Source organism: Parus major, chromosome 2 (genome assembly GCF_001522545.3).
Source record: "Parus major isolate Abel chromosome 2, Parus_major1.1, whole genome shotgun sequence".
Taxonomy (NCBI): domain Eukaryota; kingdom Metazoa; phylum Chordata; class Aves; order Passeriformes; family Paridae; genus Parus; species Parus major.
In genome coordinates this window covers 146,763,601-146,776,902 of record NC_031769.1, presented here as the reverse complement: position 1 = coordinate 146,776,902, position 13,302 = coordinate 146,763,601, and the positions used below count along the sequence as shown (strand labels likewise).

General features: G+C 42.5%; 1 protein-coding gene across 16 annotated transcripts in view; it reads left to right on the top strand.

Moving 5' to 3' along the window:
* PTK2 (protein tyrosine kinase 2) overlaps positions 1-13,302 on the top strand; it is a 190,985-nt gene that overhangs the window by 174,168 nt on the left and 3,515 nt on the right. For 11 of the 16 annotated variants that reach the window (XM_033512470.1, XM_033512471.1, XM_033512472.1 and 8 more), the window contains 4 exons: positions 6,749-6,811; positions 9,697-9,736; positions 10,409-10,515; positions 12,758-12,766. In XM_033512470.1, the coding sequence (XP_033368361.1) occupies positions 6,749-6,811; positions 9,697-9,736; positions 10,409-10,515; positions 12,758-12,766 (219 nt within the window). The remainder of the gene's footprint in view (positions 1-6,748; positions 6,812-9,696; positions 9,737-10,408; positions 10,516-12,757; positions 12,767-13,302) is intronic. The other 5 variants (XM_033512468.1, XM_033512469.1, XM_033512466.1 and 2 more) reach the window with 1 other exon arrangement.

The window sequence follows — 13,302 nt, the reverse complement described above, 5'->3', positions numbered from 1 at the left end:
AAAATGAGTGTTTGGCTAGTGAGAGCTGTATTTCAGATATCTTGAACAGCTGTGGCTTTTGGTGAATCTCATTTTTGAGTGTTTGTGTGGGGGAAGTTGTGAGTATAATTCTGTGCCCATCTTGAGGTTGCCTGTTTGTCATTACATACAAAGACACTATGAAATGACATACATACACTACCCCTAAAATGACACTACCCCTAAAAATGAAGTAACCATCAGCCATCTAAGGGCCCTGGCTGTGCTAGGAGTTGTACCCAGTCTTGCCCTGGAGGAATAATGGCACATGTTAGTGGGAAGAAATAAAATGAGAGAGCTCTTTAAGGAGGGGAACAACTCTGAATCTCACCAGGACCAGGAAGAAATCATTAGTGATGGGATCTTCTTGTGCTGTTTCTCTGCAATTCCACGGTTTCTTGCTGTCAGTGCCACTGGTGTGTGTTTTTTTGGTTCAGCTCTGGCTTCCCAATTTCAGAAACTCAAAGTTGTCAAATGTCAATGTCAAAATTCAAGTTTTGTGTTAAATTTCTCCGACTTGAGGCTGATGGCTACATATGGAGTAGAAGGTGGGAGTAGAATGTTACCAGGAGCCTGTGGGTGCCTGAGCCTCACAGGACAGGGGGGTAGTTTACAGTGCTGTGGTGTGGGTTGTGACTCACAGCAGTTCTGTGCTTGATCCTTGACATAATTCAAGGAATGTTTCAGTTTGGAAATCTCCTGTGTTGTAGCTACTGGCAGGTGCCCCCATGGCCAGGACATTTTCTTGCTGAGATCCACATTGTGCCTGAGCTAAGAAGTGACTTTTGATTAATGGGTGTTGAAACTGGTTTCCTTCTAAGTCCACTTGGGAATTCACAATTTCCCATTGGGATGACAGCAAACAAACCACTGTGCCCAGATTGAAGACAGGGATGGGAAAGGAAAATTTCTTCCCTAATTTAGGCATTAGCTTTTCCAGTCTTGTGTGGCACCAGTTGCTTGTGACCTACACAACCCAGGAGGTCAAACTCATCCCACTGATGGTTACAACTTTAAACATGGCCAAGAACTTTTTGTGGAATCAATGTGCTTTCTGGAAATGAGGCATTGCCATTGCAGGTAGTGGCAGTCAATTGTGTGGGAACTTTTCTGCAGAAAACCTTGATTTTTTTGTGCAGAATAAATGATGGTTATTTGTAGTGTTTGTTGATTCAGTCTCTGGACCATTAGGGTGTTTTTCATGCCCCAAATTAATGTTGAGAAGAAACTTGCTGATTTTTCTTTTATCTGTAGTACAGTCATAGCATCTGTTTGGGAGAGATTTGTTGTGTTTCCATTTTATGTTAAGTTTTATTGTGAGGAAACACCATCTCTTTTGCATTTGTTCTGTTGAGGAATTGGAATCCATAGGAGACTTAAATTCTTTTTCTTTCCACATTTACATTTTAACTGTACAGACTTTGAGGTTCACCCTTGAATGCCTATTACAAATTTATACCCCATGTTAGGAGTTAAATGAGCTGCTGGTAGCCACAGGGTGTCTTTGAGCCCATAGCAGGATGTGTGTCTGGGGACTATTCAGTTTATAAATGGATATTTCTTGGGAAGGGAATGTGGTTGAGTTTCTAGGTTCTAGCCCTGAGCAAGTGAAGATGTGGAAAAGTCGTTGTGGGGAGTCACTCTTGGAAGCCTCCTCCACACCAGGAGGTCTCCTGAAGGATATCCACAATTAAGACATGAGAGTCCCAACATGTGAAAATAAGCCATTTCTTGAGGCATTAAGGCCATATAATGATGTCCAGCATAGAAATAAGCCAGGTATTACACACACATGCTCCTTGGCCAGTGTCCTGTAGTGAGTGACAACATTCTGCTCTGGGAAGAAGGGCCTTCCCTATTTTCATTCCAGGTGATTTAGGGAGAAGAAATTTGGAATTCCCTTGCCTGCTTTAGGCAGGTTTCAAATAATATTTGTCCTTTTCAGCACAGAGAACAACAGAGTAGAACCAGATTTTAATATTTGACTTACTTAGCTATAATATTTAACTTTTGTAATCATGTGTAGTGTTCTCAGTGTAAACTGTCTGCTTCCAAAAACAGCTCTATTTACCCAATCCTCAGGCTCTACAGCACATCCCACTTGTACTGCTGAGAGTTGGACTCACAGGGGAGCAACTGCACATCATTTATTGTAAGGCACTGCAACAAGATGAAAAATCCTCTGTGGGTTTCTGTTAGTACAATTTTTGTTTCCCTAGAGTAACATCAACTTGCTCATGACTTGAAATTTATTGCTGCTTCTGCAAGGAGAAAATACAACTCATATTAGTACAGGGATAAACAGCACTGATGCTGCTGGAAGGAACTCCCCAGATGGGGAATTCTGTTGCAGTGGCATTGAAATGGAAATGTGCTGGTCTTTGGGGATGTTGTTATCAGTGTAAGCAGTTTGCCTGAAACTGGTCCCTGGAGAACGTGGGACCAGTCAGTATTTGAAAGGATAAAAATGTTGTTTTCAAGCTGCATCCTTAATAGAATCCAGAATTCTGGAAATTGTGTTGTAAAAAGAGAAAACAAACAGGTCTCTCCTTGTGGGAAGCTCCCGAACAAAAATAAATCTGTTGTGTAAAAACTGAAGAGTAAATAAGTGTTTGATTTTTAATTGTACCAAACACATTGATTGGAGAGTGAAGAGGGGATTGGTGGACAGGTTGATTTTGGGGTATCCAGAGCTAGCACTCCCTCCCAACCCCTGACAGGGAGGGGAGGCAGCACTTGAGGTGTGCCAGCTTTAATGGACACTGATTAAAACTTGTGATGATTAATTTTTCATGGTCTATTGATAACATGCTGTAGAAATGAGCATCTCTAGGAAGGACAGAAACAGGTGAAATATTTTTGAGAAAGCTGAAGTTGAGACACAAAGCATTACTGCACCCAAAGCTTGATACAGATCACTACAGGACACAGTCTCTGTCACAGGGCACATTCAGGTGGAAGATGAAATGGCTGCACTACAAACAATCTAAAACAGTCAGAAATTATCTCTGAACATTTTAGAGTTCTCTTCTTTCAGACTTATTTAATTCCCTGCTTCTTCCTTTATTTGGACTTCCCAGTTTGAACCTTTCTTTTTGGCTGTGCTGATGTTATGTACATTATTTTTAATTAGATAAATAAAGACATGTATGTGCATGCCTGTTAGTAACTCCTCAGCAGACAGAACAGTTTTCTACTAAGAAATTTATAGTCCTTTCTGGGATAGCTTAAGAAGAAATAACTTGCATATTTTCCTTATCATGCTTGGAATCGTTGGGGTTTTTTTTTCTGAAATTCCCACATAGTTGTGGTTTTGTCCTGTTTTGACACTGAGAACAGCAATTCAAGTCTGATGTGAACTGTTGCTAAAATAAGATTCTAGTTTTAAGCCTGAGAAAATCCCACCAAGACATTACAATTCAGCATATCCTGAGAACTCCAAGGCTTACATGTTCTTTTATTAACAAGTAACCAGAAATACTGGAAACAAAGTGGTTTATGTCCCAGTTTGTCAACATACACATCCTGTCTGAAAATTCTTCTTGACATTTCCAGAGATTTCAAACAGTAGGCTTATTTATTAAAAAAAAAAAATCCATGTACTTTTGAAGGACTTGGTTTTCTGCAGGATTTTAACAACATGCTGTTCTTTCTCTCTGTGGTTTTTGGGAGGTCCAGAGCCATGGCAAGGTCTGGAAAGATGACAAGGTGTTCTTTGGAGCTGTGAAATGTTGTGTGAAGTATGGAGAGCAGGTTTGGTGTGAGGCTGATTGCTGACCTAGAGAATGTTGTATTAAACAGCTGAAGGATCTCAGTATTAAAAATTAAGCAATGCATTGCTCTTGTGGCAGCATGAGGGGCTCAAAGCTCTTGCAACTGCAGAAGTGGAAGAATTGCTGCTGGATAATACTTTTAAATAAGATGGGAGTTTGATCATCCAAATCACTTTTACCAGAAAATTGTTTGCCTTCTGACATTTCCCCATCTACACAGAAGAATAAATCAGAAAATCATTTAGTCAGATGGGAATTGTTAGAATTTATTAGAACATTGAAATCAAAAAATATATAACTGGGGCTTTTCTTAGTCATTGGACACAAAAGTTGAACACTTCTCTTTTGTTCCATGTGTTCCTGACTGCCCAGGTTTTGATGGGACAGAGGAGAATGTTTCTGGAAGTTGAAAGAAGTTTATGTCCTGCTAAAGGATTTTTTCCTTACTTCTGAGGTGTGCAGGTCACTGGGGTGCAGCTGCATCCCTCAGGTTTGCCATCACCCCCTGGCACTTGGGATCTGCACTTCAGGATCAGGTTCTTGGAGGTGCCAGGGCAGCTCTGCTGCCCTCCACAGCCTTTTTTGTGTGGGGGTGGTCAGTAGGACTTGGGATTTTTGTTGATAACTTGTGAAGTATTTGCCAAGTTAATAATCACCATTTTGGTGTTATTTTATGAGCATTTGCAGCTTTTCTGTGCAGCAGTTCTGGGCTGTGGGTTGTGTGCTGTCCATGTATGGGGTGTTGTGGAGGGAATTCAATGTGCTGCACATTGGCTGCTGGTGGGGACTTGGGGAATGGAATTTTAGCTGTGACATGGAGACTTTGGATGCTGGAAGGAGGGACCTTCTTAGCAAGACAAGGAGAGGAGATGGGTATTGTGTCTGCTAATTTAACTTTTTGCTCATATTACTAGGAAAAAAAGTCCTGTTATTTGGACTAGTGTGCATTTTTGTGCTTCTGACTCTTCTAAAATGTTCAGTATTTCATTGTCTCTGGAGTCTGGTCTGAGGGATGTGGTCTAGATGGTCCAGGGGAAGGTGTCCCTGCCTGTGGCAGGGTGTTGGAACAAGATGATCTTTAAGGTCCATTCCAGCCCAGAACATTCTATGATTTAAGGTGCCTTTTTTGAGTAATAAATTGCTATAAGTGCAAAGAGCATTAAAGACACCTGTGACAAAATAGTCTTTATATATATGTAACTCTAGTTATTTCCAGAGTTTGGGCACTTCCCCGACTTGAAATGAGCATGAAACAAATTGTGAGCATCAGTGTAATAGAAATGTAGTTTGTCTATGCTTTATATGGGTATTTAACAAAGTTAGGTATGTGCTTCAGCTGAAAAATAGGATGAGAATCACGACTTGACCTGTCTAGTGAAGTTTCAGACATACTCATATCAAATGAGACTTTAATCAGAAAAAAATCCTTCATCGCAATAAGGAAATAAACTGGAGATGAGTCAGTGGTAGGTTTCATCTTGAAATCTGTCACAAATTCCTTGAAAAGCATTAGGAGACCACTTGTGTCTGTTTCAGTTCTTCACTTTTAATATGGGGTTAAATATTTGCCTGTCTGATATGATTTGTCTGTTTTTAATCTGCAAGTTCTTTCAGGCAGTGAGTGTCTCTGGCTGTGCCTCACTCAGCCTGCAGAAGACTGAATGAAAATCCCAAGTGTGAGCCCTTCTGACAGACTGGCAGCACAACTGGACTATTTTTAATGACAGAAGATCAATATTAGTGTGTTTCTTCAGGTTCTTTCTGCCCTGCTGGTTTTTAGGGTCATTTAGTAGGATTTATGAGTTGGAATTATTATTTCATATTCTTAAAGGAGGGAGAAATCTCAAGTAGCTTTAAGATAAGGATGTATTTGTCCCCTGAAATTAACCCTGAAAGAGCATACTGTCAGTTTAGTGGCACTGCATTTCGTTACATTTCTCTAAATAAAAAATGTTATTTTCATATTGTGTGTGACCATTTCATCCCTTCAGTTATCAGTGACTACTCATCCAGTCTTGTAGGAGAGTCAGATAAATCCTGTTTTTAAGTGCCAGAATTTGTGCACAAGAAGCACACTGTAATTTTGCTGAGCTTGTTTCTTCAGATCAGTGTTAACCTTGGCTTCACATCCACTATTCCTTTGTCGTTCCATGGAATCAGTGTTGTCCTTGAAGAATAAATATAACATCCCTGTATTTGATGGGGAGATAAGTGGGGTTTTCCTGTGCAGGGACAGAAGTTGGACTTAGTGGTTTTTGTTAGTCCCTTCCAACTTAGCATGTTCTGTGAGAAGAATGACTGAATTATTTGGGGGGAGGGAAATAAAAATATCAAAATTGGTGTGGTTTTATTTTTGCTCTTAAAAACAACCAAGACCCAGGTTCCTGTAGTGTGCTTAAAACACATAAAATAGAAATTTGTTTGTAGCTTGTATGGGGAGAAAATGGCATCTGGATGGCTTTGTTGGCTGGCTGTATCCAAATGGAGTGTTTAGAGAGCTCCAGTAATTGGCCCCATTTGTTTGGAGAGGGAGCCAAGTACATTTAAGCCATCCCGGGGCAGGAAGTGGGAATTAATGTGCAGCATTTCTCATCCTGTGGTTGGAATTTTGCTGTTGGGAAGAAAGTTTTTTTTTAAATTTTTTTCTTTTTCCAGAATAAACCAAACTTTTGCTGTCCTTGATAAAACTAAAATGCAGGTTTTCCTGTGTTGTGTTAGGGCAGTGGTACTTTGGATATTTATTAGAGTGTTTTTACTCCTGTGCTGAGGGCGGGTGGTGGAGGAGCAGCTGAGGCTCCGGTGGCGACAGCGGGGGCGCAGGGACTGAAGTGAAATGACATCTGGATTTGTCAGTGTGCATTTTTAACAGAATTTTCCTGTCTTTACACTGCCTTTAAGCCAAGGGCACATCAGTGGGTAAGCAGAGCACAGAGTGAATCGTTGGATTTTTGTTTCAGAAACCCGACATGCGGCTCTCCAGAGGCAGCATTGACCGGGAGGATGGAGGTCTCCAGGGCCCAGTAAGTGTGGGGGGAACTTTTCCTCTCTCAGCTCTTCCAGTTTCCTGGTAGAACATGCTGTACACTGTCTTGGGTGTGGGAGATGATTTAAAGGTTTTGCTAAACATTTCCACTGTTACTACATGGTGGTACAGCTTTCCAAGAGGCTCAGCTTCTGTGGGAACAGCAGCCACAGCAAAGTGGCTCATGCAGCAGTTCAGGGGGTTTGGGGTTTGTTGGTTGGTTGTTTCCCCCCCCCCCCCTTGAAGCTGTTCTTAAATTTTAAATATGGAAATATTAAAATGTTTCCACAAATACATTACAAAAATTTCCAAGTACTCATGTGCTGTAGAATTGGGCCTTTTATTTAAAAAATGGGGATTGTTTTCTGCAAGTTCAGTCAACAGGAAGCAGGATTAAAGTAACTATTGCAGTTGTTTAAATATCTGAAGGGTTTTCTCACAAGCAATGTAAATGTTGCTGTTGTATTACCCAGAAATCTGTTTGGGGTAAATGATCCACTATGAAACAATTGGAATAAACCCCACAGACATTCCTTTGTTCCCAGACAGTAGCTGCAGCTCGGGTGTTCGTTCTTAGTGGCTTAACTCCCTTCTGTTTAAGTAAAACCATCTCTTCAATTGTTTAATTGCCATTGGAATCTCTGGATCATACTGTTGGAAAAGGGGGTAGGGACTAGGCTCGGGACTATTAATGGCCCAAACCTGGTGCTTCATCCAGTTCTCCCCAGGAAAGTAGTGGACATTTTAAATTCACCCTCCTGTTTCATTTGGGATGCGACTGTAAACTCCTGCTTTGGCTTCAGCATTTCTTCACTTCTTAAGAATTTAGGGATTCTTTCTGCATTTGCAGCCAAGACACAGTCATGAATGAGTGTATCAATGACACACTGCAGCATGGTCTCTGGAGACATTCATGTCTGGAGGCTTCTAAAATTTTTTCCATGAAGTTGGAGAAGACCATTAGTTACTGTTAGGCCGTGGCTGTTGTTGCATCTTTATATAAGAGCAAGAAAAGTGTTGCTGTGTTTTGTGCTGTTCATGAAGATGCTTTGAGATGCCCAGGAGATTTTCAGGCCATGTCACAGGTTCCAAACTGTTTCCAGGGGAAGTCCTGTCTGCCCAGATGAGATGGTCCAATATCACAGCCCATTTGAAAAAGTGTGGAGAAAACACTTCATGGTCATAGACAAAATGGGTATTAAAAGAGATGCTAATTCATGATAACTACATTTCTAGTCACAGAATTTGATCTTGTAGTTCTCAGTAGATTCAGAACATAACTCTGACTTCATTTGCAGTGAGAAATGCTTAATGCTACTGTGAGTCAATTTGAGTTTCTGACTGAGAGGATGAGAAATTGGGCAGTGATACAAATGAGAAGTTACCACCCACATTTTGGCAGCTCCTGTCTGATCACATTCTTTTGACTTACACTTTCAATACGCAATTTTGTGGAAGTAAAAATGCAAGAATTGTTTCAGTGGGATTTCATTCTTCTGCCTCTCTCTTGCTCTCTCTTCCCCTGGGGTTATGAGATTTGAAATATTTAAGTTAACAGCACAAATCAAGGGTAATGACATGACTAAATATCTCCACTTCATGTCCCTGTTTGTGAGGTGACCAACCTCATAGAGCAACAAACCAGTGTCATTTCTGGTTCTCCTGTTGCTGTTGACATTTTTTAAAAGTCCTTTTTGTGGTGCTGTCCAGCTGAAATCGTGGTCAAGCTTTGTCAGCATGAATTCTCTCCCTGCACTTACAAACAGCATCTCTGTAGGGATGCCACCTGTCCCTGTTACTAAAGTCTGTACACTTCCTTTGTCCACCTAAGTTCTAGAAGATCCCTGCTCTGCCAGGCCCTTTTCTGCACTGCTTGCTTGATTTCCAGCATTCTGGAATTGTTGTGTTCTTAAAAGATTGTTCTTAAAAAGCACCTGACATCCATGGACTCCAGTTCCTTCAAAAGCAGATTCCCTGGGGACCTCACTATTTCCTGGAAGGCACCCAAAGTTCACTCTCTCCGCAGCCAAGGTTTTGCTGGAATTTCTTCTCCTGCCTCCAACAATTTGAAACTCAGTTCCTTTGTGATCACCATGACCGAGGCAGCCACTGCTCACCACTTGGCCCACAAGTCCCTCTCTGTTTACAAACAATTCCAGGAATCACCTTTCCCTCTCACCTTCCTTAATACCTGCACCAAGAAGTTACTTCCACAGAAATTTCCTGGACTTCTTTGTGTCCACTGTATGATATTCCCAGTTGAATTTTGGGAAGTTAAAATCACCCTTAAGGGCCAGGGCAGTCGATGCAGGGATATTCCTTAATACTGTGCTGACACTTGTGCTGCTCACAGCGTGATGAGGTTGGTGTGAAGGATTTACGAATGCAATTACCAGGGAAAGTCACTTTGATCTGTTACTGAATTCTTCCCAGTGGATAAGCAAATGGGCCTTGACTAAGAGCTTTGCAACAAGACCAGAAAACAAACCAGTTTAGAAGTGTGTTCCCATTACAGAACCATTCAGCAGGGAGTTCTGGAGTCTCTTTGTTGTGTTGCCATTTCTCCTTCACCACCATGACTCTACAGTTGGATCTGTGGGCACAGACTGAAATTGTTGGTGACTGTTGCACCACCTTTGAGTAGTGAGGATGAACTGTAATGTAGAGGCCAAGGCTGTTGTGAGCAGTACAAAATACATGCAAATTCTTTTATTGCTCTGTAAGTAATACAGCTGTAGTGAGGGACTGATGATGGTGAATTAGAATGTATTTTTAACTGGTGGGAAATGTGCTGAGAGCTGGCTGCACTTGGTGTTTGAGATAGTGCTGATGAAAGCTTCAAGCACTGCAATAACTACTTTATATGTTGATTTTATTTTATAGGCTGGTAACCAGCACATATATCAGCCTGTGGGAAAACCAGGTAAGCAGTAAATGCAGATACTGATGTTTTAAGTACTTGATTACAAGCCTTTCAGTAGCAGTAGTGAACAAAAGCTCGTGGCAGTATTTCCATACAGGGTGGATTCAGTTCCAGGTACTTACACATCAGTGTTCATGTGCTGTGTGTTCAGGTACCCCATGCAGGCCCCAGACGTGCAGTCAGCAAAGCCAAGGAAGTGTTCAGATCAACAAGCAGGAAATGTCTAGAGAAAACTGAGTCAGCGTGGGAATTCACCCAGTGTGGAGTTCAGACATGTAAAACAGCAGTAGGCACCTAAAGTTGGGTTTCTCGGTCTCAAAAGTGAATCACACCCAGGATTGCTGCTGGGAAGAAGTGTGGTTTCCCAGACACAGTATGTTGGCACTCAGCTGTGCTACCAGGGGTGACACCCTCTCAAGGCTGGGGTAGCTGTGCCCAGAGCACTAGCAGTTACCCACAAAAGGAGTTTCAAATATTTTGCTAAAACAATCCTGTTCTCATAAAGTGCAGCTCCCACAGTGCTTAAAACAGTGGATTTACTGTAGGACACCTAAAGATGTCCATCTCTGGCAGAGAGGAGCACGTGCAGCCTGTGCAGTGCTGGCAGAGCAGAAGGGTGCAGGTACATCTGACACATTGGTGCTCTAAAAACACAAACTTTTTGTCGAGCAGATCACTCAGCTCCGCCAAAGAAGCCTCCGCGCCCCGGAGCCCCCGGGCACCTGGGCAGCCTCGCCAGCCTCAACAGCCCCGTGGACAGCTACAACGAGGGTGTGAAGGTAGGTGAAACACCCCCAACAAATGGAACATTACCAGGGCTACATGAAATACCCCCAGGAAATTAAACATGACCACACTGAGGTAGTTTGGTGTTCCTGAAGTAGAAAACAAGGAAAGCAAAGGTGACCAAACTTGATGAGTAAATAATGTCATGGAGCAAACACACCCTGGCAGCTCTCCAGGAGAATGGGGAGGGAGCTCAGGTTCTCCCTGTCTGTGATTTAGTGTGCTCCTCAGCCAGAACCTGCCCAGGTGAGCTCATTTATAGTTTGAAGAGTGTACAAGGTCTCCCAGATAGACCCAGCTCCCTGTTCAGCAGGAAGGAGCATGCACAGGGATCCCAGTTACTCAGATGCTACCAAAGTCTCCTGTCCTTGGTCACAGGAAGGTGAGACCTGCCCTGCAGTGCTCAAAAAGCTCTTGCTGCAGCACCAGGGTTTCTCAAACCCTACCAGCTCTGGGAAGCAAGGGAAAAGGGAAAATGGGCCGTCTGACCTGGGAGTGAGATACTTCCTGATGTGTTGTTTCATTTCCCATAAATAGCAATAAAGCCAAAACTGAAATTTGACAGCAGTTATGTAGCATAGAGTGCTGTGTCCTCCCCCTGCTGCAATTGATGTCCACAGACCTACTCCTGAGGATGTCAGGCACTCCCAAAATCATCCCTTTGTGTGCTGTTCCCTGCCTGTGGGACTTTGCCATCTTTCTAATCTCTAGGAAACAGCCCTGCCAAGACTGTAGTAAAGAGTGGGAATCCATGGTGTGGAGGCCACAGCAGTTGGGATGAGTGACTCTTATTTTACATGATTTAAGGAAATACAGAAAAAGCCCAGTTCATCTGAGCATGAAATTCAGAACCTGACATCAGAGCAGTGTGTTCAGCACAACTTGATCCCAGCCACTGCCAGCCTGTCTCACTCCTGCTCTTCTTCTAGGATTACTGGAATCTTTAAGAATCAGTAGCCAACAGCAGTGAATTTGAGCAGGATTATTTATTATAAACTGATGCCAGCGCTTTATGAGCTGCCAAACCTCAGAAAACGTCAAAAAGCAGTAACAGATGTGTTACTAAACTCGGCTTCTCTTAAATTTCCTTTCTAAATGCTGATGCTGGAACATGAAAAAATGTTTTTGAAATACATTCTTTTGACAACAAACAAACCTGAGCAGTCAGAGACATCAGTAATGACAAGTGAACATGGTTTGTGTATTAAATAGCTCTTTGAGTAGGAAAGAAGGGCTGATCTTGTTTTTTTCTGTCAAACTTTTCTTGAAATTGGATTGTTTTATGCCCCTTGAAAAAAACAGCCCATTACTTTTTGGCACAGCTTTGTTAATGGCTTCAGTCCTAAACTGAAGATGCTTCTAGAGTTCATTTTAGACTCCCTTTTCTGTACACCCAGTTCAGACTGCCTTTCCAGGGAGAACACAAATGAAGAGGATTGGAATTGCCTGCCCTTGGAAGCCTTTAGGGCAGGCTCCAGGGAGCTCCTGGGTGAGGCAGAGTCAGCCAGTTCCACAAAGAAACTCAGGACTTCTGCAGAGTAGTGGTGTTGATATTGGGTATAAACAAAGAGGAACCAAGTGCTGGGAAACACAATGTCCATGGTCTTGGAAGGTTAGGGCCTAGAGTTCCAAGGGTTGGGTATCATCTGGAATGTGGGTTCTTGGTAGTTCCTGAGCAAGAATGAAGTGATGAGTTCTTGTGAACAGGTCCTCAAGTCCTGCACAGTTAAATAACTATGTATTTCCCATCATGACTTACCTAAACAAAACGTTTCAGAAGGATGAATACAAACTTTTCCTAAGTGCATCGAGTCCTGGTCTGTTTGTGCAGAGGGACCAGCAGTGTTGACAGGTGGTTTCCCAGGCCCTCTGCTCCACTCACCACTCTGCTACTCGCCAGACTGGCTTGCTCCTGTCCAGCTTTGCATGATCTCCTGCCCGTGTGTTTAGTCAGGAGGAAGCATGGGGTGCATGGCAAACCCTTCCACTGCCTACAGGGGTGCACAGTAGATGTTCTGTCACACAGGACCCAGAGCTAACATGAGTGGCTGCCAGTTCTGGAGAGGATGCGTTTTCATTGCAGGCTTTTTAACTGGTCTCTGATTGCTACACATGTTTTGGGTTTATTTGTTTTGTTTTGTTTTTCTTGCTGAGTTTTATTAATATTGTTTTTCTTTTTTTTCCCTTCTTTTGGTAAATTTCTTTAACCTCCCCCCACATTCTGCTCAACCATAGCCATGGAGGGTAAGCAGTGCGTGAGTGTGTGTGTATGTGCCCTATTCCAAAATGTCTTTGCATGTGACTTTGCCAAATTACTGTTTTAACTTCTTGATTGCTGAAACTGATTTGAATCACACCCTTTCCCTGCTGATTGAGGCAATTACAGTGTGCTTTTTCCTAAGGTATTTTCTGATCAATGCACTAGAGTGAATCTGTAATAGCTGTTGGTACCCACTTAATGAAATGCTACAAAATTAAATCACTGTGTGCTGAATCCTGCACGTTTTCCTTAAAGAAAGTCTCATCCAAGCACTCCGTAGTTTCCTCAGGGCAGTGTATCAGGGGCTTGCAGTGAAACATTTCTGGAGCTAGGACCAGCCCTGAGAGCCAGCAGTAATCAAGTGTAGGGAGCTGAAGGTCCATGAACCATCTCAGATCCAGGAGGAAATCGGGAATTTTTTAACTTTCTGCTTACATTCAGTTGTTGCTTAGGCATGCCATAGTAGGGAATAGCTGCAGGAAACTGGGATGCTTGGTAGTTTTACTGTTTTGTGATACTG